At 35.8% G+C, this 27878-nt stretch overlaps 1 protein-coding gene across 5 annotated transcripts in view; it reads left to right on the top strand.

Annotated features, from left to right (window-relative positions):
* The window catches only part of MON2 (MON2 homolog, regulator of endosome-to-Golgi trafficking), a 66031-nt gene that overhangs the window by 7513 nt on the left and 30640 nt on the right, over positions 1–27878 (top strand). For 4 of the 5 annotated variants that reach the window (XR_009486570.1, XM_059847003.1, XM_059847002.1 and 1 more), the window contains exons 2-19: positions 5489–5552; positions 9233–9360; positions 10130–10261; positions 11728–11857; positions 12419–12516; positions 13710–13835; positions 14578–14772; positions 15480–15604; positions 15994–16133; positions 18767–18920; positions 21453–21682; positions 22752–22833; positions 23528–23709; positions 24928–25040; positions 26179–26283; positions 26539–26619; positions 26706–26779; positions 26858–26948. Coding sequence is in view for 4 of the 5 variants with exons in the window: in XM_059847003.1 (XP_059702986.1) it covers positions 5489–5552; positions 9233–9360; positions 10130–10261; positions 11728–11857; positions 12419–12516; positions 13710–13835; positions 14578–14772; positions 15480–15604; positions 15994–16133; positions 18767–18920; positions 21453–21682; positions 22752–22833; positions 23528–23709; positions 24928–25040; positions 26179–26283; positions 26539–26619; positions 26706–26779; positions 26858–26948 (2250 nt within the window). In the remaining variant the exon portion in view is untranslated. Of the gene's footprint in view, positions 1–2881; positions 2937–5488; positions 5553–9232; positions 9361–10129; positions 10262–11727; positions 11858–12418; positions 12517–13709; positions 13836–14577; positions 14773–15479; positions 15605–15993; positions 16134–18766; positions 18921–21452; positions 21683–22751; positions 22834–23527; positions 23710–24927; positions 25041–26178; positions 26284–26538; positions 26620–26705; positions 26780–26857; positions 26949–27878 lie in introns of all 5 variants that reach the window. The other variant, XM_059847004.1, reaches the window with a different exon arrangement.

Raw genomic sequence — 27878 nt, 5'->3', positions numbered from 1 at the left:
GTTTCTTCTCTTTCAGATGTTAGCTTTTTTGGCTTTCTGGCTACATTAGTGCTGTTTGGTAATGAGTTGTTTTATGTTATGCATTGTGATTTGATCTGTTAATTTATATGCGATGCTCTCTCCAGCTGAGGTGTAGTATTTTGACTGTCAGATGAAAACTTTTGGTAGTAAGTATTTGTATTTGACTGTCTTTATGTTCACATCAAGTGAGGCAGCTCCAGAGACAGCAGCTCTGTAGCACGTCAGATAACTCTGGCAATTCTCCTGGCATTAGTGATGGTTAAACTTCAGGATTCTGAATTGGCTACTGGTTCTGCAAACGGACAATTTCAGAAGATTGATGGGCCAGAGGAGTAGTCATTCCTGTCAAGTTTGAAGGAGCACTCTGAGTATGAGAGCAACTAATATAGTTGCACTAAAGCTGGAAATGAACAAGGTTGTGTGTTTTTGAAAAACAGAAAAGACAACTGCAATATCTTAAATCTTCAGCTGGAGAAGAAAGTGTCTGATAAAGTCTGTAAAAGCTTCTTTTTTCTAATTTATGATAATTTTGTAACAAAGTGCTAAATTGTTCAGTGTAATAAAACCCTTTGAGTGCACAGCAATGTCGGATCAAGACTGGCATTTTGCCAGTTTAAATTACATGTGAAATGAGTATATATAAAAGAGAAGGTTCAAACTAGAGGTTGTACTCAGGGGGAGGAAGATAAAAATACAGGAGGCAAGTACAGTGCTTTTTCACACAAATGTGGTACACTTGAGTGCTTTCATGAGACTGATTTAGTGAGGAGTTTTTAGTGTGTTCTTTTTAAGTAATAGTTAAGCAGTACAGTAATGGTCCAGAATGTGCTTTTGTGTGCAAGCCAGAATAACAATGAAGTGAAACTCTACGTTAGACAGGAGGACCTGTTATCTAAACTGTTGGATATAGGGTTAGTGCTCCAGTTGGAAAGGCCGACGTTCATGGATAGAAAAAATTGCTCTTTTTATTTCATGTAATAGATATGGAAGTCACTTTAGATAACATATTACTCTCGTCCAGTCTTAATAAAAGGTTGGTAAACAATGTAATGTAAATACCAATAAAAATCATTCTTTCTGACTGCTTTTCTTTTGAGAATAGAGAAATCAATAACTTGTATGGTAAGGACTTCAAATGTTAAGACAATTTTAGTGTCTCTGGAGATAGCAATTTGCTCTAATGTACAATGAAAACACAAATGGTCATTCAAAAGCACTAGCAGTGAAAACTCTTGGTTTTATCAACTTTTGGTAACAATGCTATCACATTTAGAAATTCATACAAAAAGATTCTTGATGTTAGATCAGTCCTTAGTAGAAATTAGCACATGCTTGGTTGTTGCATTAAATATCCTTATGGGAATATATTTTTTTTTGGTTAATAAAGTCAAAAAGGTGTTGACTTTTGTTCCTAATTGTTAGATACAAATTCCTTTGAAGATCAGCATTCTTTTAAAACTTTTTTTAAAAATCATTTGAAACTTATAAAGAAACAATTGCTATGCTGGAAACAACAATTGCTTTTTCTCACTTTAGATTCAAATTTTGTGTCATCTTTCCCTTAGGAAAAGTTGTTAACTATATATATTATTTCTCAGTAAAAGAGGGGTAACACTATCATGTTTACCCCAGAGTAATGACAAATCCTTAGAGATTACTGCAGAGCACCTGATGTACTGTCAGATCATGTCCCAGCTGACGCCTCTGGTCCCTTACTTGCCTGTCTGTATGCATTGCAATAGAGGTCCAAGATGTCCAAGAGAGTTAAATGTTCAAGCATATGCCATGCCACTGTTCTTTGTTCTGCCTAGACAAGTCCTGTTCTTGGGCTGCCGGGTTATGTTATGATGATCATGGACTTAGCTCTAGTGGTGTCTTTAGGTAATGTAGATTGCCTACTGCAGCTGGATTTAAGAGCTTCCACAATGTCCCAGAAGACAGATTTGAAGAACTGGTGCTTTCTAGATCCACTTATCGCGCATGGCTTGCCTTTATGTCATGTTGAATTCACGCAGAATTGGATATCCCAGTTATCCTAATAACTTCATATGTGATTTATGAGTCATAGATCTTTATATATATGTACACAGGCTACAATGTGGAAAAATTTAGCTCAGGAATGTTACCTGGATGTTGGAAAATATTGGTTCTGCTTGAGTATGTGTTAAATCTTTCCTTCCTGATTGCCTGAGCAGATATTACCTGCCTCTGATACCCAGTAAGTGCTTTAGATCCTAAACAAATTAAAAGTTTCCAAAAATTGGGAAGATGCTCACAGCATATCTAATGACAGGAAGGTTGAACTTTTTCCCTGTTTCAGTTGAAGACTGAGTAATCTGTTAGGAGGGTAAGAGTTTTGGATCAGAGACTCTCCTGAAGCTGTGTTTGGAAGTCCCTATGCATCTCCACATCATGGTCTCTCATATGCAGAGAACCTCTGTCTGTAAGGCAGCTGTGAATTTTCTTGTCAGATTGTACATTCAGAGAGGAACTTTGAGGCCAGGAGATAGATGTTATGCACAGACCTCTTTTCTTCTTTTACTTGAAATCACACTGTCCTGATTTTTTTAACTTTTTTTTTTTTTTTTTTTTTTTTTTTTTTTTTTTTGGCACGTAGATTGTCTATTTGCCTTTGATTTCTGTGAAGGGTGATTTCCACGTAATCAGCAAATACTTGGTAATTTCCAGAGAAGCAGAAAGATGATGGGGCAAGTGTTTGAGTGTAGAGGGTCTTGAATTTTACTGTGGGGTTGTTGACTGTTTGATTAAAATTAGATCAAAGTACTGGCAGTGATTGACTTGAATATCTGCTATCACTGAGAGTCAATTTCTCTTCTTTGTTAATATTTCACCTTCCCAGACTGGATGCTGCAGTTGCTTCATGAGAAACATGAACCAAAACTCAGTAATGGCAGGTGTGTGTTTGAGACACTTTATATCAGTTCATTTCACAGTTATTAAAGCAGCAGAATTGGAAATCTAATTGGCTGAAGGTTTTAAATATATTTAAGCTTTGTTATGTTTCAGGAATTACATGTATTTTCTTCTTTTCAAAATAAAGAGAGAACTGAGTTGCTTGTTAGACTACTATGAGTTGTGGTGCTAAGGGAAGCTGGTAATCTTACAGCTAAAATTGGTGATTGATTTAAAAACATTGTGTCTTATATTTATGTGAGAGTAAATTATCATATTTGTACCCATAAATACACACACTATGATGATGTCTCTCTCCTTGATTAGTGCTTTATAAGATCCTGTTCTCATGTGACATTGTCCTGCAAACTGCTATAGTAATTGATGTAAATTTGTAAACTTAAAAGTTATGAATATATCTTTTAATTTGCCACTTAAACTGATGCAATCCCAGCACACTTTTGCATTCATGTATACAGATTAGAACTGTTTATAGTTATCATGTTTTCTGTTGGCTATTTGTGATCAACTGAGGTATTTTTTATAGTGTTAATATGTTGTTATTTACATATACAATAGCGTATTTTTCTTTTGTAGGGTGCATGTGGTGTAATTAATTTTTAATTGTAAACATTTTTAACTAGGATTCGGAGTAGAAACCATAGCATAATGCAGATGATCATACAAATTTCTGTATCTCATGGAGAAGAATGCTTATATTCAGTAGTTGTTTTGTTTTGCTTTTTTTTTTTTTAATATATATTATTTTATATAAAGCCAGCATGGAAACAACTGAGAGCCCTTATGTTGGAAAATTTTTGTGCAAAGTGCATGGTGTTTGTGAATTGCCACTAAAATGAGCAGGCTTAATGTTTCTTGGAATCAGAATGAGTTTGTCACTCCTGGCAAGACAGAAATCAATTGCCATTTGTAACTGTGACTAGTTTTAATTTAAAGATGATTGAAGTTGGACTGTGACAAATCCTTCATATTAATTAATAGGAACAAAGTGTTGTGACAAGAACTTCAACACATTAAGTTAATATAATTAAAATAAATAAGAGCTGCATTTGGCATGCCTTATTTTAGTTATGCAAAATATATATGTTCATGTTGCTTTGTGTTCATTTGAGCATATTGTATTGATAATCAGGTACTGTGAATATTATTGACTTCATTTTTAAAGTAGAAAATTGTGTTCAGAAAAATTTAAATAAACCTCCAGGATTTTAAGGCAGTGTTTAGTCTTCCCAGATTGTTTTGGGAAATAAAATTTTTAAGAAAAACAACCAAACAAAAACCCCTCAGCTTTGCATTTCTCATTTGGCTATTTTGAGAAATATGTATGTCAACTCTTAATTTAAATATTTAATTGTGAATTTATACAGACACCTTAACCTGACTTTCTGTGAAACCTTGTTGGAATAATGTTCTGATGGAGACAGAATATTAACATTTGGTAAAACTTCATGTACTATCATTTTCATATTTCTGATGACACAGTTTCTTTTCTTCTCTAATCTGTTTTATGTGGTGACAGCACACATCTTTAAATAGTAGTTTCAGAGGAAAAATAGTAATGTGTAGTGTGGAAAGCGCACAGAAATACAAAGCTGAAATAACAGGGGAAGTGTGCTTTCAAATTTGCAGAACAGTATTTTCCAGCAATTTGCATCCAGTCGTTTGGGAAAACCCTGTTGCATGTATTTTGATTTATTTAATTCTTTTCGGAGACTTATAGTGTGTTAATGAAATTAAAAAAACTGAAAGGCACAATGTATAATATATCTTTTGTGTTTTGTACACAAAGCTTTTAGAAGTCAGTCTTGAAATGCCAAGCTTCAGTGTTATGTTTCCAATTTGGCTTGATTTCCATTAGAGAGCATGACTTGAATGATTTCTGCAGGGAAGTGTTTGTGGGCATTGGAGAGGCAGTTGCTGTTCCCTTGGGGCTGTGTGTGATGCCTTGGCTGGGCTGGGCTGGGCAGCCCTGGTTGTCACCCGGTGCGCAGCCCTGCCCCTGCTGAAGGAGTGGGCAAGGGAGAGGATGATGCTGCTGCTCTGCCAAGTCATGCTTGTGGGGAACGGGGAGGAGCTGGTGCTGTGCTCTGTATGGCGTGCTGGGAAGAACAGACAGTATTGTTAGAAAGTCACCATTGCGGTCATTTGTGTAGGACATTTGAGAACCAAAATCCAGGAGGAAGATGGGTTTCATTTTTATACTTGTAGTTTGAAACTGTCTAGAGACTATGTAACAGTGTTTATCCTTACTAGTGATTTTTCTTTTTTTTTGCATTCATAAGACTGGAAAGTAATGCAATGAGAATAATGATTTCTAAAAATTCTGAATATAACCCTTCCTGTGGAATTCTAGAAATGAATTCCAGCAACTACAAAAATTTCACTTCTGCATTAGCTCTGCTGGCGGAAACCACTGCAAATGCATTTCTTTATCTGAGACTTCACCTTTTTATTTATCTACAAATTTTTTTATTTCTTTGCAGATATTGATGGATGATATAGCATCTAAACTACTTGTTTTCTTTTCTTCCAGGCTGCTGAATCAGGAATAATAAAAGTGAAAACAATAGCTGCACGAAACACAGATATTTTGGCAGGTAATTATTTGCTGTGCAATAGGAAGAATAAAGCTGAGTTACAGATCAAAATGTTAAAAAGATGTCTTGGGTATGTCTAATAATGCTACACGCCTTCTAGTGTGTGCTGTATTGTTGATGCTTTACTTTTGGGCACCTAGCAAAAAATCCAGTAGCATAGAAATTTTTTAACACTACTTGTTTCTTGTTAGTGCTGTTAGGATGCTGAGGAAGGGCTCAGTGTTCAGTTGGTGCTCTACAAAAGTAATCATCCACTTAGAAAAGTAACGTGAAGTACTTAGGCCCTACGTTCTCAGTGTTTTAGATGTTGTGACTGACTGCTCTGTGTGGAGTTCTGCAGTATGATCCACATCTATGTATTAGTCCAGCCTTTGGAGACTTGTAACTGGTAGGCAAAAATCCATCTTTATCTGAGACAAGGTCATTCAATTTAAGATGTTCCAATGCCTTGAGGTACGGGACATATCTTGTGAGCTGCAGCTTTGTAAGTGCTTAAAACAAGATCTCTTGACTGTCTTCAGCTTTATAAAGTTGGCTTCTTGCCAGTTGCTGGTAAAGCCCTTGGCCAGATTTGAATGTCCCTGTATCAATGCTTGAGTGTCTACCCCAGATGTAGTCAAAATCTTTGAAATGCTAGATTGTTTGGCAAGTCCAGTGAAATAGCAGCAAAACTGTATCGACTTTTGAGGTATGTAAATCCGATATTGTTAAGGAGGCATTTTCTAGGATTATCTGAATTAACAGACCCACTCCTCAGTATTTCACTTTAATGCCTCTTTTTTATTTGTTTATTTTCTTTGTTTTTACTGCTGTCATGTATGCTGACATAAGTGGGAAAAGTATGCCAGGTAATGTCAGCTATATCAAAATACACAAATGAAAAAGGGAAAGCAGTAGTTAGCCATTTTGGAAGCTGTCAACATATTACTGCATAAAGAAGTATGTGTTTTAGAAAGCTAATTTCTAATCCTGCAAAGTTCTCTGTTTTTTAGTTTTCAAAGGGAAGAGATAGGAAAGATCATTAAATTTAGTCATGGATGGGTAGTCTTTGCTTTCATCTTTTTTAGGGAACACTTTCTCTTAGTTGGTGAAATTTTTAAAATAATTTTTTCTGGGAAAGTTTACACTGGAATATACTTAGTATTTATTTCATTCAAAAAACCTTCACTGGTTAGTTGTTAAGAGGTTTGGGAAACCAGCAGGTCCTAAAAGTTATTTTGATTAGTTAATCTTTGCTAATAGGATAATAACTTTTTCTTCCTCAGTTTTTTTGTCTTTTCTGTTCCTCAGTTTTGTACTGGGAAAATGTTCTTTGCCTGCACGTTATCAAAACATTCCACAGTTAAACATAATGTCACTAAACAGACTCAATTCTTTATGAACTCTTGTATTTTTTGAGGTATCAATTATAAGCTAATCTTATACATAAAGTAGTGTCAAGAGGTTATTTATCTAACATTTAAAATCTTCTGAAGAAAAATTATGTATATCACTTTGTAATAATAAAGCTGCAAAATGCTACAATGTAGTTGTGAAATCTTTTTGATACTTTTTGACTGCTAGATGATTTAGGACATCTACAAGACATTCTAGTAATACAAATAAATATTTTGATCAGGATATGACTTTTAAATGTTTTGATGTAAACTGTCATTTCACTAGCATAGATAACAACAAATGTATCAGATTGTTTTGAATAAGCTGATCCAGTGCTTTCTTGAAGCGTTTCATTGTGTAGAATTATAATTTTTAGGAAAATAGATGCAGGCTTAAAATCCTTATTAAAATCTTAAAATCTTTGTTATTTTTGGTGGGATATGTTTAACCTGCCAGAACTTTGAGGCCATTGATCTAACTTCTCTCTTTCTCTTTGAAAAGTTAAGTTGAGCTGTTTCAAAGTCTCCATTCTTGGCAGTGTGTACATACTTTATTATTTATTTATAAGAATTTGAGAAATTCCAGAGGAGGAGAAAGCCTTAAATCACAGGAGATAAATTTGAGAAATTATTCCTTGTGGCTTTGAGATGTGCAAAAACTTATGGTTTAGGAGTTCTTCTAAAAAATCAGAATTATAAACTTGCTGATGAAATGAACAGGTAAGTTATGCTTTCCAAAAACTTCTCATTTGTTATGGTTCAATAAGGTAGATTTATTTTTTAATATATTCTGCCATAAATTGGTAGCAAAATGGAGGCAGACCTGGCAATAACAAATTTATTGTGCATTTTCAGACTGAGGCTAATACAGCCACAGAATCATGTGATCACAGAATATTCTGAGTTGGAAGGGGTCATCAGAGTTTAGCTCCAGACCTTCTGAACAGGAGAGCCCAAGAATCACCCTATGTCAACTGGACATAGAGCCTGCACTGGCTCTGAAGAGGCTGATGAAACTGAACTGTGTGTTGATATCACCCTGTCAGAGCTATTATCTTATAGGAAGTTGGCATCCATAATTTATAATAGCCTATCCTTTTTGTAGAAACTTCTGAGTCAGTTAGTGTTTCAGTTGGAAAATATCACTAAAGTTTTTTTTGTAGTTTTAACTTGTTTTATTTTTTTTCCAAATTAGTTGTAGTGATGCTTAGCAGTATAGATAATGTTTTCATTTTTATGTGAGAATGTATTTTTTGTTTGTGGTAACTACTGTCCTCTGAATAGAGTGTGAAACTTTTTATGAATACATTTCTTCTACTACACATATGCTAAAATACAGTGTATGACATTCAGTGTAAGAACAGACATTGAACTTTAAACTGTAAGGAAATTTTTAGTATCTTAAGTGGTGATGAGCAGCTAAAATCTTAGAAGTTTGCATTAATCAGCAAACACACCTGCAAATGGAAAACCACTCATCCGTCAGAGCCATGCTTTCCTTTCATATTTTAAGTATTTTCATATTTTTAAATTTTATTATGTCAGATTTCATGAATTACTTTTATGGGAAAAAAACCTGTTTCATATGCCAGTGTAGAACATTGTATTCATTATGAAGCTTTTTCTCCTTAACAAAAAAAAAACAAAACAAAACACACAAAAAAAATACCCCAAACCAAACCAAAAAAAAGGGAGAGAGAAGTTTATGGAAATGGGTTTTCTCCTGGCAAAAGTCAATTTTAAGAAGCTGCCCTTTATCACTAAAACAGCATTTGACAAATTCACAGCCAGCTGAACATACCCAGGATACAAACAGTCTAGTCTCTCTCTTCCTGTTTTGTCGGGGGCAGTTTGCTCTTCCCCTTCCTGCCCTGTGCTTTGGGATGTCGCTCTGTGCCAGGCTGGGTTGCTCCTGCATTAGGTGCTGAGGTGAAGCAGAGCAGGAGGACAGTGCTACTAGTCTGAACCTGGTTCCTGTGGCAAGGTCAGGGAAAGCCCTGGGGTTGGCAGAACCTTACACCTTCTTGCTAACCACATGGACTCTTAAGTGGATGTTTTGGATTTGGAAAGTCACTTGAGTGTGTAAGGGAGAAGGTGCTTGGAATTCGAGCCTTGGCCAGGGTAGTGAAAGTGAGCTGTGTCAGCCTAGTGTCTGTCTTCCCTTGGCTTTTCCCTGTGGTCCACGTGTAAATCCCAAATTTCCAAGACTAGAGATTGCTTTTGTTAATGGGTGTGATTAACAATTTTTACATTGTATTTTTCAAAGTGTTAAACATTGACTGCTTCCATTTTTCTCTTTGAAAGCATTGAAAGAGAACAGTTCAGAGGTGGTTCAGCCTTTTCTGATGGGTTGTGGAACAAAAGAACCAAAGATCACTCAGCTGTGTCTCGCAGCCATACAGAGGCTCATGTCTCATGAAGTTGTTTCAGAGGTAAGATCGATCTTTATACAAAACCAGAAATATTTCAGAGTGAAAAATATAGGCCTCAAATGGAAGGTGAATGAGTTGTTTTAGGAGGCTCTTTATATTATAATGAGCATAGTCCACAAAATATTTTACTTACATCTATTTTAAAAGTAATTTAAAAGAAAAGGTGAGGCAATATTAGTAACCTCTAGAAGGAAATTCATGAAAATTGAAACCAGCTTGTTCAGTTCACATTCTTACACTGCAGTAACTTAACATGTAATGAACCTTGTGCATCCACAAAGTATACTCTGTGCAATAACATTACTGTGCTTTTGTTACGTTTTATTTTTAACAATAAGGTAAAATGTATGCACATCTTCTGCAGCAGTAAATGTCATGATAGTGTGTTAGGAAGCTGATGAAAATAATGCTGTTAAAATACACCTTCAGTTGTGCTTGCATAATGTAAAATTACACTGTTTTCTCTCTGAGTGAATTCTGAGGGTAAAATATATTTTTACTGTGTCTTCCATATTTCGAAGTAAAAAATTTAGTACAGGCTTTGATTTGTACTGCATATTAAGACATTTCTGTTGTCAATTCTTTAAAAATACTTTGGGAAACTTACGACAATGGAATTGGCTTTATATTCTCAATTTGGTCCTATGGTAGAGACAAAGAGGCACATTCAGTTGTAATGTGCCTTTATGACAGTGATATTCTTACATATGTACATAATATACCAGTACATAAATATTGTAATAGGTGACAAAAAAATATTTCTTTCTAGGCTGCAGCTGGAAACATTATCAATATGCTTTGGCAATTGATGGAGAACAGTCTTGAAGAACTTAAATTGCTCCAGACAGTTCTTGTACTTTTAACAACCAATACGGTTGTACATGATGAAGCACTGTCCAAGGTAAGAATTTGTTGGTGTCAACCATTGAATTTGAAATATCCAAGCAGAAAGATGGGGATATTTCACATATGAAGCACATGAAAACAATGAACAAGGAGGGGACTTCCTTGATTCTATTGTGTCCCTATTGTCTTTATGGTTAGACTCTGAAAACAGGATTTCTTTTGGCTTCATTTTCCATGTGTTTTGTAATTCCTCCACAATAAAGTATTTTGGACTTCATAGGAACTTGAAATAAAAACACTGAGCTAATGCCTATCCTTCTCATGTGTTAAATTTATTGTGTTTTTTAATTGGAATCAGAGCACATAGCATAGTGTACTCTCTCACTAACAGAGAAAAAGTTAAAAGAAGCTGCTTTCCACCTTGCCTTAAATCTCTTGAGAACAGTCCAGTTATTGCTCTTGTTTAATAACTTTGGGTCGTGGCTTTAAACATGAAACATGTTAGATATTATGTTTCAACTAAAACAAAAAAGGCCCCAGTCCATTTTCATTTAAATTATAAGATGCTTCTCTTTGAAGAAGCAACATTGTTTACCATCTGTGAATTGTGAAACTCTGCTTTGTAAGTTTGTCTTCTAGATTACATTGTACAAAATTTGTTTCAGCCAGACATTTATTGCATTTTCATGTTTCAGTCAAGTTGCTGTAAGATTTTAAACTAATGTGGATACCATCAGAGTGGAGTCCACAAATCATAGACATGAAAAAGAGGCAAAATAAAATTCGGAATCTTGTATGGCTCACAGCATCTAGGACTATGGCGGGGTGTGGTTGAGGTGCTTGAAAGTGCCAGAACATAGTATATGGACAGAAGAACAGGAAACACAGGTTTCACTACATATAGAGATGTTAATTTTCAAAATTCATTATAAAACAGGGAAGTATTAAACTATGAGTTAGAGGTAATAACAAAATCCAGTGGGAAAAAGTATTCAGGTCATTGCCAGCACAATGACACATTGAAATGCATGTCTTAGGAGTAATAGCAGTCAAGGCAACATGATTGTGAAAGTATTGTGATTCAGTGTAGGAGGGGAATGACATTTTAGCTTTGGCGTTGAGTGACCTTTCTGTGATTAACCTTACAATCCTAATGTTCTTTTGACATAATATTCATACAGTTGTTCTATGTGATGATTACTGTGTATTCTCTATATGATGACTGCAATTTTATTGCTACATTGTAATGTGTTCAGTTAAATACCGCTCATTGATTGACTTTGGGGAGGGTTACTAAAGAGTTTTTTGGCTAGGGTAATCCATAAAATGTATTCTGGTCCCTCAAATTTAATTTTTTCTTTTCTTTCCTTTTTTTTTTTTTTTTTTTTTTTTTGGACGACCTTTTGACAAACTGTAGCAGAAAGCATTCCTTAATCCATCAACCTTCTTGACTCTTAGCTAAAAGACGAAATATATTGTTGTAATATGATGTTTTTTCTGGTTTTTTTTTTTTCTTTTCAGGCTATTGTACTTTGCTTTCGATTGCACTTCACAAAAGATAATATCACAAATAACACTGCAGCAGCTACAGTGCGGCAGGTGGTAACTGTTGTGTTTGAGAGAGTGGTTGCTGAAGATGAACGATACAAAGGTGGGCATGCTGCTTACTCAGCTTGCTTTTATTTACCTGCTTTTTTGACACATACCAGATGTTTCTCTTTCAGATAACAAAGTAGTAAAATTTCTATAGATGCTATAAAAAAGTCACAGACATCATTAATTTTAAATGTCTTTTATACATCTAGTTGTATTTAAAAGAGATGAAATCTTTCACCGATTTGTTAGTCTAATTCAGTGCAGCAATATATAAAACCTTGTTGTGTTTTTTTTTCCAAGCGGTGAGAACTGGTCTTCAGGTTTGTACTGTAAAGGGATTTGAGGTGAGGGCATCATTTATAGTGCAGGTACCATAGATTACTGAGTGGGAAATATATAGCAGTAGTAGTTTTGAAGAGAGCATTGGAAAACAGTGCTTGGTATTGATGCTCTTTGGTACTCAACCTTATGTTTGTTTCTATAGACATGATAAGTTGGAGAAGAATTACCTGGCCGTTCTCATAGAATATTCCTGTAAGAACACTTAATGCGTACTTGGTTTTTAACAGCTCCTTTGTTCACAAAACTTTGTTTTGTTTTGGTTTTTTTTGCACAGATGCTGTTGACCAGCCAGCTGCAGTTCAAGGGAATAGTAATAGAAGATCTGTCAGTACACTGAAGCCATGTGCTAAGGATGCATATATGCTTTTTCAGGTAGTTGGGGAGTGTATATTTATGTATTTGCAGTTAAGATTGGGTACTTCTACATCTCTTTAAAACATTTCAAGAATTTGCTGTTGACATATTGACAATGTCCTTAGCCAGAGCCTTGGGCTTTCCTATGCTGTTTATTCTAATTGGTGATGATATGTTCTATCACAGGGGAATGATGGGAAAATGATTCCAAGTGGCCTTGGAAAATGTTCTACTATAAATCTTAAATAATAGCTAAGCATACATGTCTGCCTTAAATTCAAGATTCTTATTTCTCTGAGCCTGTGGTGGGTTTACCCTGGCTGGACTCTCAAGTGCCCACCAAGCTGCTCTACCACTCCCTGTCCCAGCTGGATGGGCAGAGAAAATAAGATGGAAAACAATTCATAGGTTGAGATAAGGTAGTTTACTAAAGCAAAAGTTTGTGTGTGTATGAGCAAAGTGCATCAGCAAGCAATGTTCAGCCACTTCCTAGGAAGCAGAGCTTCAGAATGCATGGTGGCTGCTCCCAAAGGCAGACATTGTAATGAATGCCTCCTTTCCTCTCCCATTTTTTAGGTTCTATAACTGACGTATGGAGTATCTCTTTGGTTAATTTGGGATGACATTTTTTGTGTTTCCTCACAGGATCTTGCTCAGCCCCTTGCTGGCAGTGGGGGGAAGTCTTTAGAGACAGTGCTGAGGCTGTGCCATTGCTGTTCAGATGTAGCCAAAGCAGTGGTGTGTTATCAGCACCTTTGGAGCTACCAGTGCGAAGCTCAGTGCTGTAAGGGCTGCTGTGGGGAAAATTGACTCCCTCTCAGCCAGACCCAATACAGAGCAAAATGCTGCAATTGTAGTTCAGTCCTGTTTCTTGTGGTTGGTATTGGACATTAAAAGCAAGTGTGTAATGAAAAGGAGTAGTTGCATTCATCACACCAATAAAAATCTTCTTGACTTAGCAAAGTCACTTATCTTGGGATATTTTTAAGGGTAGGAATGACCACATGTGCTGCAGGGATACCAGCAAAGTTTGAAATGTCTTTTCTATGCTTTATAATTTATATTTAAAAAGTATTTTAAAAAAAAATTATGTTGAAATCAGAAAATTGCCCGCAGAAGAGGAGAGTGTGTTGATTTCATTATGAACTCAGGAAACTTTCTTGGTACAGGACTGTAGAGAGAATGTCAGTGTTACTGTGTTTCTTTCTAAGGATCTTTGTCAGTTAGTTAATGCTGATGCTCCCTACTGGCTCGTGGGCATGACAGAAATGACGCGGACATTTGGCCTTGAACTTCTTGAGTCGGTCCTCAATGACTTTCCACAAGTGTTTTTACAAGTGAGTAGTTCTTGGAAAACAGGAAGACTTTTACTCACATAGGTAGTAAAATCTACACTTAGTTAAATCCTCTTTAATTTAACAAGAATATTGTTTTCTTGAAGGACTTGTAGCTTTTACATATTGGGGGGGGGATTAGTGGAAACACTCCCTGTGCTTTTTGAATGCTTTTCTATTCCCAAATACTTTATTTATGCTTATGTTTTATTTATGTTTATGCATTTTGTAGAGCTGTTTTACTCTGTTTCACTTTTGGTTTTGCTGTTTATATCTCCTCCAAAAATGCATTTTCTTATCTTGCCTGATTTATGACAGCTCTGTAACTAAATTTGTGGAATTGTTATTTCTACAAAAACATTAACCTCACCCCACTTGTAAATTGCATCTACCTACTGCATATAAATGCACCATGATCCTGCAGTAATGTGTTTTACTAGCTGACAATTGGTAAATTAAAGAAATTTATCTATTTGTAAGTGATATATTAGCAGCCTTTTTCAACCTGCAAAATACAAAAAGGGTGCATGGCATGAACCTGACCATTGTAATTTTATGGGTTTTTGTAGCTTAACAAAGGTGTCTGCAGTTCTGCCTTTTCTTTACCTGATTCTAATTTATACCAAGATTTGCCTGATTTCAGACTGCTTGATCATAACTACAAATGTAAATAAGATGCATAATCAGAGCTACTGGTAGCAATTAAGGAATATTTGCATATAACTTTTTCTTTTTTCTTTTTCAGCATCAGGAATTCAGTTTTCTACTTAAAGAAAGGGTATGCCCTCTTGTTATAAAGCTCTTCTCCCCAAATATCAAATTCAGGCAAGGTTCCACCACCTCATCTTCCCCAGCACCAGTGGAGAAACCATACTTTCCCATCTGTATGCGTTTGCTGCGAGTAGTTTCTGTTTTGATTAAACAGTTTTACAGTTTGCTGGTAAGAATATGTTCAAATTTTCTTCCTACAATTCTGTTTTTCTATGTGTATGCCAGTGCTGTGATCAGTAGTTGTATTGATTAGTTCTTGGCAACTGTTGATGTCTACTGAGGGAGGAAAAGGCTAAATACTCTTTTCCTCTTACGTTTATTCATGTTTATATGTAGTCTAAATGTACAGTTTTGTTAAACATGGACTTGTATGAATTTCATAGTAGATTAGCTGTTGTCTTTTCTCTACTTAACTGCCTTTCAAGTTCTGGGAACCTTTTGATCTTCTATTGTTTGCCTCACTTTAGATAATGATGATTACTGTGCTTTGTTAATTCTTTCTACGAGGCTTTTGACTTGAGTTGCTAAAGCTGTTGACAGAATGTGGATAAAAACACATGTTCAGCTGTTCTCATGTCCTGAGTTTTGGGTATTAGCTAAAAAAGATACTTTTCATTTGTTGACTGTAGCAAATGTATGACCTTTATTGCAATGTCTGTGAGGAATTTAACTCCTACAGTACAATTGCACATGTGATTTTAGCTTGTCAAAAATGTAATGTTTTTATACAATTCTGAGTAAATACTCATTCCAGAGATTTTTTTAGATTCTATACAAAACTTGCTGTGATAAGACTCCTGAGATGGAAGTGATTTGGAGAAAATATTTTGTAGGAGGCTTTTTATTTTATTAATTATTATGAATTATATATTTTAGGTAACAGAATGTGAAATCTTTCTGTCATTGCTGGTTAAGTTTCTGGATGCAGACAAACCACAGTGGCTACGAGCTGTTGCAGTAGAATCTATTCACAGGCTTTGTGTGCAGCCTCAGCTATTAAGGTATTAAATATATTGGCTTTTGCTTTTACATAAAGTTTAACATATATTTTTATTATTTTTCTCTAATGGAAAATGCTTCCTAAAACATTGCAAATGTATAGAAACTTAAATGCAATAAGCTCTTTATGATAATTTTGTGTAATGCATTACATTACAATGCTTATTATCCAGGAAGGGCTGAATTATAGTTATTTGAATATGTCTGTGACTTAGCAGTGTCAAAGGAACATTTACCTAAAATTAAATATTATTGTTTGCCTAAATATTTGCTGTTAAAATTTGCTTTTAGTTTTCAGTTTGGAGTGTGTATGGAGGTGCAGTTGCTGTTTAAAATATTCTTTTAGTCACTGATTTGTTAAATACTTTCTGTTTTATAAAATACCTTCTAGGTCTTTTTGTCAGTCATATGATATGAAGCAACATTCCACTAAAGTTTTCCGTGATATTGTGAATGCACTGGGGTCCTTTATCCAGTCTCTATTTCTTGTACCAAGCACGGGGAACACATCAGCAACACCAAACCAAACTGGTAAATCTTTATTATCCCATCACTTTATTTTCCCATCATTTTCTTGTAATAATGAATTCTGTTTTGATTCAGCTCTGATACAGCTCTGTACTCCTGTGTTTATTTTGGTGAAAAGCTAGCTTGAGATGAACTAGTGTTCTCAGCTCTGGTACAGCAGGGGATTTTAGCTTCCCAGGGGGTACTGTGGGGAAGGCATAGACCCCAGTCAGCAGAGCAGTGCTCCTGCCTTGGTTCCTGTTTCTGCAGTGACCAAGCTCCTTGTTTCACAACTTTTCAGAGGGAGATTCTGAAGGAGTTATGTCTGATTTCTGACTATAAAAAATGTGTCTGGTTTGTCTCCTTGTGCGGGGATTTATGGCAGCGTGCAATTTAAGTAGTGTGTGTGTTTGTGGGAGGCAATCACTAATTCTTCTGGATGTGCAAGGCCAGAACGAGTGAGGGAGCCAAGGGGCAGCATGAAAGATGTGTATTTTACAAATGATCTCTGTCTTTTTGTAAGCTATAATCATACACGTTGAAAAGACTTGATTATGTTTTCTTGCAGTCAGGGTTTTGCCATTTCACTTGGTATATTTGTATTTTAATAAGAAGAAATTATTGTCCTGTTGATGCCTTTGCAGGTGTTTATGTCCCAAGTTAAGGCTCTCTGCTTCTTCCTGTAGTTTTGGAAGCAGTCCTTACCAACAAACAACATTAAAAAATTTCATAAGGGTGTCTTTTGATATGCCTTCTTAAAAGATATAAAAGGCAGATAATAAGTGTAATTATTGTTTAATTATTGTCTTATCATATTTACTAATAAATTAAGAAACATGAAAAAGTTTGGGTTTAGACTTACACCTTTCACTGTTCACTCATGAAATTGGAATTGTGTGCTGGAGTTAGCAGAGATAGCATGAGAAAATTTGTGTCAGTGTCTTATTGTTCAGTAGCTGTCTATACAGCAGCTGGTAGAACATTTCTATTAGTATTATTTCTAGGTTAGCTTAATTATCTTAAAGTAAATCAGAAGATCGCTTTTCACCACTTCACATGCACATATGAGAAGGCATTCTGTAATACTCATTCTGAAAACCTAAATTTTCCCTCAAGTGAAACAGCACTGCAGTAGGGTCATGCCTCTAGTGCTGTTGCTATTTCTCTGGATAATTATTTCAGTTTGTTTTCTCTTTTCTTTTTCACTTCTTCTTTCTGTCTGAGTGCTACTCATGTCACTTTCTCATTCATTTCTTTTTCTACCTTTTTTCCTCCTGTGGCCATATTTGACCTGCAAAGAGCAGATCAATGCAATGTAATTCTCAGACTGAGTCTTCTGGTTCTAACAGCAGTCCTCTCATAGCAGGCTGTGTTTTGGAATCGTAGAATAAGGCTTGTGTTGGAAGAGACTTTCAAGGTGATCTAGTTCCAGCCCCCTGGCCATGGGCAGGGACACCTTCCAGCAGACTAGGTTGCTCGAAGCCTTATCCAACCTGGCTTTGGTCATTTACGCTCCTTATAAATTTGATTTTTGAGCTTCAGTCTTGCAACAGGCTACCTGTTTCATAGGAGTTGGAAGCTGCATCTGCTGAAGTTCTGTGTCACTTTTACTATACTAGGCAATGTTTACCACCTACTTTAATGAGTTAGATTAATAAAAAAATAGTTGCATATGTCTGACTACACAGTGGAATGATAGAAAATGACACTGGTGTAACTGTGTTAGTGGCAGTGTTTGGTTAACCATGTGTTTAGCAGCATGATTTTTTTGTTTCAGTCTGTTAAGTGTTACTGTGTTAAAGTGTATTCATAAGCCTCTGTGTATTCATACTGCCTAAGTAAGGAGTTTATTGCCTAAATTAGTAGCTTACTCTCCACATATTAAAAGCAAGCACACCAAAATGGCAGTTACACTGTGAGTCGCCATCCTGGGGACTCTGCTCTCTCTCCCCATTGTCTCTTCAGAGAGAATATGGACTCGTAGGACCTATTCTTAGTAAGTAGAGATGTCCTTCGCTATGGAGGAAGTGTATATATACAGACTTCCTCGTTCTTTTAGCTACGTTTTTTTTTGGCTTCCTAAGTTGGAACCAAAATTTGTCCCTTCCTAGCTGTTGGTTGGCACATTGTTGCCTCTTCCCTGATGGGGTTTGTTTTATTCTACTTTAGCATGGAACAGATTCAAATGTTGCCATTCTCTTTGATTTTCTTGTTGTGGTTTTGCATTTCTGAAATCTTGGAAGTTTGTTACTGAAATAATTAAACTTCCTAGCTACTGAGTTCTTGATACAACTGTGTAAATAATCCTTAACTTTCAAGTATCTATCTGACTCTTCACTAAAACATACATTGTTTCATCAAGACTGTGTAAGTTTGATTCATTCACAGAATGTTATTAATGTTGCTGTACCTTTCACAAAAACATTACATTCTGACTGGACATTAGGCAGTTGGCATCAGTGAACTACACAGAAGATTATGTTTTAGACAGCAGAGGGAGCTCAGAAATAGTTTTTTATGTTATTGTTGATTTTTGTTATTGAGGTAGGTGTCTTCAGACTAATCCTGGTGTCTCAAAAATGTAGAAAAAGGAAAAGGATGTTTGTTGATCACAAATACAAGATTGGTTGATTTTATCACTTTGTTTTTGTGAACAGGAAGCAATGCATCAGGGAATACTGGCTCAGCACAAACGAACCCAGGAGTGCTTGGAATGGGTGGAGGTGCAACTGTATTACCTGCCTTTGAGTACAGAGGCACTTGGATACCAATCCTGAATGTAACAGTACAAGGCAGTGCTAAAGCTACATAGTGAGTACCTCTAGCTTTTTAAAATGCATGTAACAAGTATTTTTAATTTTGAATTTGATGGTATAAGGATTTTTTTTTACTAGTGAATATTGAGGGTTTTGTTTCACTGGTGTTGAAGTCTGTCAGGAATTTTTTCTTTGTTGGTGCCATGAGGTGTTCTGGTCGTTTTGCTGGTTTTTTTTCTGCATGCCCTGGATTTTAATTGGGATGGTTTTAATATCAGTTGGATTTTGTTTTCCTACCATATTACCTGGATTAACTCTTCACTTTTAGGCTTCCCTGTAGTATAGAACCATTTTGGAAAACCTGTTGCTGCATTTTGTAATGGCAAACATGAAGGACGTTAAGCAAACAGGACATCAGTGGGAATGAAAAATAGCTTTACTGTTTAATGAAAACAGCTTTACTGTATTTACAGCTTTTATTGAGCAGGATATTGTGGTAGATACTGGTCTGGTTGTCATTTCAAACAACATATTGACTTATATACCAAAGCTGGATTCTGAATGCTCCTTAGAATGGTAAATTATTTTGTTATGACTTTGTACAATGGAGATGGTATTCTCAGTTTAAAGCTGTAAATACTATGTTAGTTTTTAAATAGTGCAGTTTTTTTTTCATGTCAGTCATGGTCATTGAGGGGCAACTGCTTCCAAACCTGAAGTTATTTGCACCATAAAATTTTGGCATACTGAAATTCAGTGAAATCTGCAAATAGCCTGGATCTCAATATTTTTAGGGTAGGAACTCCTTTATCTGCCTTTAAGATGCAGAAGAAAAAAAAAATCATCTTCAGATATCAATAGTTAATGTGTACGTGTTGACTTTTTATTCCAGCAGTGGACATAAATGTTGGTTTAGTTTCCCTGCCTGTTCTCAGAGAACACGAATTTTTAATTTGGTCAGCTACTACAACTTCTGCTTTTCTTCCTTTTCTTTTTCCTTGCTATCTATTCTTAACTGGATCAAGAACCTTGCAGCCGCCATTATAGTCTCCTGCTTTGCTCTAAACTTGCTTGTGTTTTACCTTTGGATACCTCAAGTGACTCTGTGATTTTCTCTGCATAATTTTTGCATTTTTTCTCTTGTATAAGATTACACAGTTGTCACAAGCATTTCACAGCAGTTTTTTTTTCCTGTCTTGTACTTTTGTCTGTATTCCCTGTATGTAAGGAGATGACTTGCTGTAATGTGTCACATTCTAGCACCAATTCTCTTCTGCTGCCATTAGATTTTCAAACAATGGCCACATCTCATACTTTTACACAAGTTTCTCCACATACCACTATGCCTTCTCTTCCCCTTTACTTAAGAAACTAAATGTTTATAAGAGGAATAGACAAACTATTCAGTACTTTTCACAACCATTGCTGTGTAACAATAACAATTCATATAATTTATTCAGTAGTTAGCATTTTCTGTTTTCAAAACTAAAAGGATGTGACCTCTACCTCACAAATATATTGTGACTATAAAACCCACTAATAATTTTATTTAGACATGTATATATATTCACACTTACTTGTATATAGAGCATGAAATGCTGACCATTTGATTTAGCTGTAGTTCCTGCTCCCCCAGATATCTGAAGCAGCTATCTTCAGGAAATTAGAGGTAATAACTGAAGTGTGACATGTTTGGGAGAAGGAAAAATCTTTCTGCAGACAGGAGTGGTGACACTAGAGTATAAAAGTATCTTTGGTATATTTTAGCTGGAATACGTAGCTTTTTAAAAAGTACTTTGTAGAGTAAAACATGATGAAATAATGATTGTTGGGGTAGCAGGTAGTTTTTGTAACAGACTATCTCTACTTGTATAGATACTGCTGTGTCAGCTACAATTTCTTTTTGATTTGTAACTCAGCAGTTCTTTATGTGCTTTTAAAGAAAAAGATGGAGAAAAGTGGCAATGAGACTGCTGTTCCAGCACAGTGATGTTTTAATTGCATGTTTTTCAGCAGTGAATCATGTAGACATGTCCTCTTTGTACAAATAACTTCTATTGTTTACCTGTGCATGTAGGTGATGAGTATTTGGCCATGTAATACCTAGCTATGGACAGGCTTTTCTAGTCACATGGACTCAAAGATAATGTCTGGTTTGTCCTCAGATTGTTATAGCTATGTTCACGCTGTCATGATTTCTGATTGTATTTCCGCTGTTGTTCCTGGATACTTGTATTCTTCTGAATAAGTTCTGTTGCAGTGGCTTTAAGTAAAATAATAATACAAGTAGAATTATTCATGATGCTTGCTTATATGTGTTAGTGTATATATTTTAGAAATATATTTTTTTTTAGAAATGTATTTTGCAGATCTGTACTTAGGGTTTGTACCCTTTTGGTTGCTGTCTTATTTAGTCATTTATTTACTCTTTTACTTAATGACTTAAAGGTTTTTTTCTTGAGTTGCAATAAATCTTGAAGGATTTTGGGCCTGTTTGTACTTAGCATTCATTTGGAATCTTGTTTTTTATTATTGTTTTTAAAAACAGTGGTTTTGCTACACACTTGTCATGTTTTCAATTTTTTAGTTTGGAGATGCTGGACAAAGTTGAGCCACCTACAATTCCTGAGGGCTATGCGATGTCAGTGGCATTTCACTGTTTGCTGGATCTTGTTCGTGGTATCACGACCATGATCGAAGGAGAGTTGGGAGAGGCAGAAACTGTCATTCAAACCACAACAGAGGCAACTCCATTACCAGCACAGTCTTCAGAGCAAGATCTGCAGTCTGTTTCTGACCAATCAGAGAAAGAACTAGGTATTTGAAAATGCAATTTTCAAACACAGCAGTTTTATGGAAAGCAGATTTTAATATTTCATGCTTTTTGCTTAAATTTATTGTTTCTTATTTATATATAAAAACTTTCAATGAAGTGTGATTTTTTTTTTTAATTTTTTTTTTAACGGAACAGCAATTCCATTTAAGAAAATACTTGACTTAGTGTTAAGCCAAGAACAGAACACTGAGATCTAACATCACAAGAGACAACCTGACTGACAGAAATGGAGTTATGACCACGTTAAAAGAAAAATATATTTCTAGTAACAAGATAAAAGGAATGTTTTAATGGAGAAATTTTTAGTAAGAATGCATTATATAGAGAAGGACTTCTTTAAAAGCAGAACTACTGTGAACTGAGAATTCTTTGTGGAGCATATGATGAGTCTGTACAGAAAGACTTGTGTTTGAGCAGTGAGTTTGGCTCATGTCCCAGGAAGCCAAGGCAGTAGAGCTGAAGTTTGAGCCCAGGCACCAGGGGTGCTGATAGGACGGGGGGAGTAGAGGGCTCCCTGCCTCGGGAACAGGGCACTCTCCGTGGTGCTGTGGGGGAGAGAGGGAGGGCTGCAGATGGGCTGGGCAGCTCCCGCTTGCTGGGCCAGTATCTTTTCCCCTATTAAATGAAAGAAACAATGATGGAAAATTACGGATACCACGGGAGAGTATTTTTACTTCACTGCAAAATTTCAGTGAGTTTCTTATTCCATATTTTTGCACTTCTGAATGTTTATTTTTATAGACAAAGATCAAAAATGGTTACATGTACCATGGTAAGTTGGATTTTGGTTGGGGTTTTTTATGCTATTTAGAGAAAACATTGCATGGTGATTTTTTTTTTTTTTACCTCAGAAATGTTACTTTAAATGCTGTTTAAATAATACTGGTGTAAGTGTGTTTTTGTATGTATGTATGTATCGGCTTTGTAAACATGCATACAAAAACACACTTCAAAAATACCACAGTAAGCATTTTGTTTGTGATACAATTGATAGTTATTAAGGGAACCACTGTGTTTCTGCTATTAAAAAGTTTATATATTTCTTTTAAGTTAGCAGAGCTGTCTGGGAAGAAATGGTGAATGCTTGTTGGTGTGGTCTTCTGGCTGCTCTATCCCTTCTACTTGATGCAAGGTATCTGGTCTTTCATTTCTCTTGATTTTTCTAAGTTGATATTCCAGGCTATATTTTGGACTGACTTTTGGTACTAGTCAAATTGACAATTTTGAGCATAAGTGCTGTTCATGGCATCTGAGCAGTCAGGTTTGTGGCTTAGACTTAGTGAGTAAGTGCCACAGAAGTCTCCAGAAGTCCAACATCAGCCTTTAATGTATTTCAATACAGAACAATTAACTGCATTTTCAAAGGGTTGCATTTAAACTATTTAAATTATCTTTATTTCTTTTTACTTTGCTTGCATGTTTCAACATATTGAAGTGATTCCAGGTCCTGATTACTGCAAGTAAGAGACTAAGTAATGTCTTGGTACTTGTTAGTACTATCTAATCTTTAAAGTGGAAAAGCTTTTTACTAGGAAATGACTGTGGTAAATTAATTGACTCCTTCAAAGAGCCTTTTGTAATCAAACACCATTTTCTGAAATTAGTTTAAAATATCTTCTCATAGAATCGTTACCAAGTCACTGAGAAGTAAAGTTCAATTTTGTAGGAAGTGGTTCTGAAGAATTTTGTTGATTGGTTATGTTTGTTCTTCAATATTTATACTGTTAATAGGTTTAAAGTATATGTTCTTATGGCTTTCAGTTTTGGTTAGCTGCCTGCTTCTGTGCTCTGTATTAATTCTTGCTGACCAATGTGTACTCTTTCAGCACTGATGAAGCTGCCACTGAAAATATTCTAAAAGCAGAATTGACCATGGCTGCACTTTGTGGAAGACTGGGTCTTGTAACATCAAGAGATGCCTTTATCACTGCCATTTGCAAAGGATCCTTGCCTCCTCACTATGCCCTTACTGTATTAAACAGTACAACTGCAGCTCTGTCCAGCAAATGTAAATATATATATATTTTTCTTAATTCTGTTCCTTCATACTGTCCTCTAAACCCAATTTTTTTGGGGGGATGTGGTTCCAAAGACATGCAGCCTTAGTATTTGGCTATATTAAAGTAAGTTAGAATTGTCAGCACCTAGATCACCTGCTTTCCAGAACTGGTTAGTGTTGCAGCATTTGCTTACTATCATTCTGATCAACCTAAAATTTCCTGAAAGATTCGCATATGTAAAAAGTTCAAATTCTGAGATCTGTCTACCATTGTAAAGATCTGCTAGGATATGTAATTAAGGTATTTAAAATCTGAAAAGGTCTCTGGGCAATTTGGATTCTAAAGCTTTGGCTAGAACATCCTGCATTTGTCATGTACTACAGTCTTATCTACAGTTGTCTAGTGATGGTAATACTTTTGCATAAGTGGAAGATCTAAGTTCTGGGCTCTCTACAGCCTACAAAAAGCTGAATTGATGTGTCCCACATCCTGGTTTAGGATGTACTCCGTTTCTAACTTTGAAAGTGAATTGCTACTTACTAAGAAAATCAGCTACCTGAAAAATATACAGATGCATCTAACATGAGAGCTCTTAATAGAAAACAAAAATATTTTACTCTAGGAACAAGGACCAGCACCTTTGCTTCAGTCCAGTGTACCACCTAAGTGTATTATATGATTGTAACAGTCTGTTAAGAAGTAGCTATGACTGAACTACACAGATATCTATAAAAACAAAGCAGGGAACCTCAGTTATTTTGTATAGGTTGCTCTTCTTTTTACTCTTGAGTTATAAAATTTGTGTCTTGGAGTTCCATATTGGAAAAATATCATGATACAGCAGCAATGACACCATCACTTTCTGAGTGCACTGGTACAATGGTAGCACACATTTACACACAATTGCTATCAAAAACTGAGTTGAGACAGTCTAATGCTCGTATCATAAGCAGAAATATTTCAGTCTTGCCATAAAATATATAAATTTATCATAAGCAATGTCTAATAGTTAGAAACATGGAGTAATTGCTAGATCTTTAATTCTCTAGGGCAATGACACTGTAATCTAAATATAACCAAAGGTCTCAAAGTGAGGTATGTTAAAGCTAACACTGTAAAAAAATTTTTTGTGGAGTCTGTTTGCCAGAAGGTAGTTCTTGCTACAAGTAAATACTGGATATTAAATTTAGGTGGTTTTTTCCCTTCTCTTTTCAATTTTCCTCCAGCATATTCCATTCAGGGACAGAATGTTCAAATGATTAGTCCCTCAAGTGAGTCTCACCAGCAAGTTGTAGCAGTAGGGCAACCCTTAGCTCTTCAGCCACAGGGAACAGTTATGGTAAGTACAACTTGTAAGTGATCTAACTTTGCTTAACTACTTCTTGCTGCATCTCAGTGTGTCTCAAAACCAGGCTACAGATGCACAGCATTCTTACAAATAATGGTGAGCTGATCTATTGTCCTAAGGCTTTAATTTGGAGCAGCCCTGGACAGTAAAGTTATCTGATTGCAAAGAGTTCTTATTCTTGGGTTTTTTTCTGACTTCTAGCTCAGAAAAGGAGCTTCTTACCCAGTCCATTTAGAAAACTCTAGAACTCTGCCATGTTGTGTGCCTGTCTGTGAAGGTTCATTTAAGATCGACTGATTTTTGTGGAGATGATGCAATTAAGCTGTAAAACTTGAACTTGTGTCTGTTAATAATGTGAAACTGGGAGGAGAGGGCAGTGATCAAATCATAGAATCACAGGATGGTTTGGGAGGGAAAGGATCTTAAAGATCATCTCATTCCAACCCACTTGCCATGTGCAGGGACACCTTCCACTAGACCAGCTTGCTCAGAGTCACATTCAGCCTGGCCTTGAACACTGCCAGGGATGGGGCATTGACTGCTTCCCTGGGCATCCTGTTCCAGTTCCTCACTAGCCTCAAAGTGAAGATTTCTTTCTAGTAATACTGAAACCTGTTCTCTTTCAATTTGAACCCATTCTCTCTTGTCCTGTCACGACATGCTCTTGTAAATAGTCTTGCCCTGTTTTTCCTGGAAGTTCCTTTCAGGTACTGGAAGGCTGCAATTAGATCATTCCTAAGCCTTCTCTTCTCCAGGCTGAACAATCCTGATTCTCCCAGCCTTTCCTCATAGGAGGGGTGTTGCACCCCTCTGAACATCTTGGTGGACCTCCATGATTCAATGTCCTTTCAGTGTTGGGGACCGCAGAGCTGGATGCAGCACTCAAGTACTCATATTCAGTTTCACCAAGATAAGCCTGGGAGAAGGAGGAGAGATACTGAACTACTTCTCTAAAAGTATTTCAGTAGTGAGAGATACTGAACTACTTCTCTAAAAAAATGTTTTTCAATAGTGCAAACAAAATGTAATTTTAAAGCACTTCAGTAAAAATTGGAAGTTTGCTAGAAACTCTATCATTATGGATGATAAAAATTGGATGGCTGTTTGGTTGTTTTTTTTTTTTTTGTAGCTGACATCAAAAAATATCCAGTGTATGAGGACATTACTCAACCTAGCTCACTTCCATGGTGCTGTTCTTGGTACATCGTGGCAGCTTGTCCTGGCTACCCTTCAGGTAATATTTCCCTCACAGGAAATATTTATGCTTTGTTGTTATGCCTTGGTGTTTTGTTATAATTTGGTTTTCAACTGCTCAGTGAGCAATAGAAGAAGCTTTGAGTCTTCTCATGGTGTACTGTGAATTGCCTTGAATAAGTACTGTAGCATTTGTCATTTCTCTTGAGGTCTTTTTGGCTGGAAGGTTGGCAGCTAGCTTGAGTACAGTGCTAATTTCTTCTCTGCCTGAAAAAGATCCTTTTGTATTTTTCAGCATCTTGTGTGGATTTTGGGACTGAAGCCTAGTGTTGGGGGCGCATTAAAACCTGGAAGAGCTGTGGAAGGGCCAAGCACAGTAAGCATGACTGTTTGTTTTCAGTTAATGATTATATAGTATTTTCTGTTACAATCTGTAAGACATATTTCTGTATTTTATTCAAGGTTCTGACTACAGCAGTTATGACTGATCTGCCATCTATATCCAGCATGATTTCAAAGCTTTTTGAAAACTCACAGTAAGAAACCTTATCTTGTAATTAAAATAATATGTGTATATCAAACTTGACAGTGTTTTGATAGCAGTTGTTTTTCAGGTACCTTGACGATGTGTCTTTACATCACTTAATAAATGCCCTTTGCTCCTTGTCTCTGGAAGCCATGGATATGGCCTATGGAAACAATAAGGTATAGAAAGAATTGTTTATTTTCTTTTAGATGTTTTTATGAAACAGGCAGAAGACTTGTACATTTATTCTTTAACTATTTCTAATACTAAAACCAGTGATACCTTTGATGTTCTAGATTCAAAAATAGAATATGAACCAGAGAATGTCTTGTTTTTAATGGTTCATACAGTTACTAGATTCTCTGAACATCCTCACTGTGTTCCTGTGCTTTTTAAGGAATGTCATGTGTTTCCATTAATGAGGTTGTCGGTGGATGAAACTTTAATAAGCCCATGTAATTTCAGAGGTTAAGGATGCTGAGTAGCACAGTATGTTCTTTGAGATGCTCATTTTCATTTCAGTTTTCTCTTACAATGTACTTCAGAGAAAGCCTAACAATCAGGTATTTAAATTCCTGCTAAGTCATATTTACTTGGGGAAACCATAATTAGTAATCATGTCAGCCTCTGTGAACACCTTTAGCTCAGAAAGGTTGAAGACCTTTCTGTGATGGGGTAAGATTGAATATATATTCTCGCAGTCATAATCTTATCCCAGAGGAGAGTTTCTTAAAGTTTGTCCTTAATCTGTTACACTAGAGATAATAAAGGCAGAGAACATGTTTTATAATATTTTGCTATTACACCAACGGAGAATTAATTTAATAAGCAAATTTTGTGTTTAAAAGCAGTTGAAAATTTGAGTAAGAAATCAGCAGAAATGGGAAGAGATAATGATTGCAATGCAACTGTCATTTTGACTGTATGTTGATTTTAAAAAAAGTAAAATTGAATGAAGCTTATCACAAATATTTGCAGATACATTTGATGAATGGGACATGTATCATATTCCTGCAGAGTATTTATGGACCAAATGAAAGATAAAGAATTAGGGTATTATGAAATGAAATATTCCAGATTTTTCACATATAATTGGAAGTTGAAGCGTT

This window comes from Haemorhous mexicanus, chromosome 5, assembly GCF_027477595.1.
Source record: "Haemorhous mexicanus isolate bHaeMex1 chromosome 5, bHaeMex1.pri, whole genome shotgun sequence".
Classification (NCBI taxonomy): Eukaryota; Metazoa; Chordata; class Aves; order Passeriformes; family Fringillidae; genus Haemorhous; species Haemorhous mexicanus.
The sequence above is the reverse complement of the archived record's forward strand: the minus strand, read 5'-3'. Positions and strand labels throughout refer to the sequence as shown.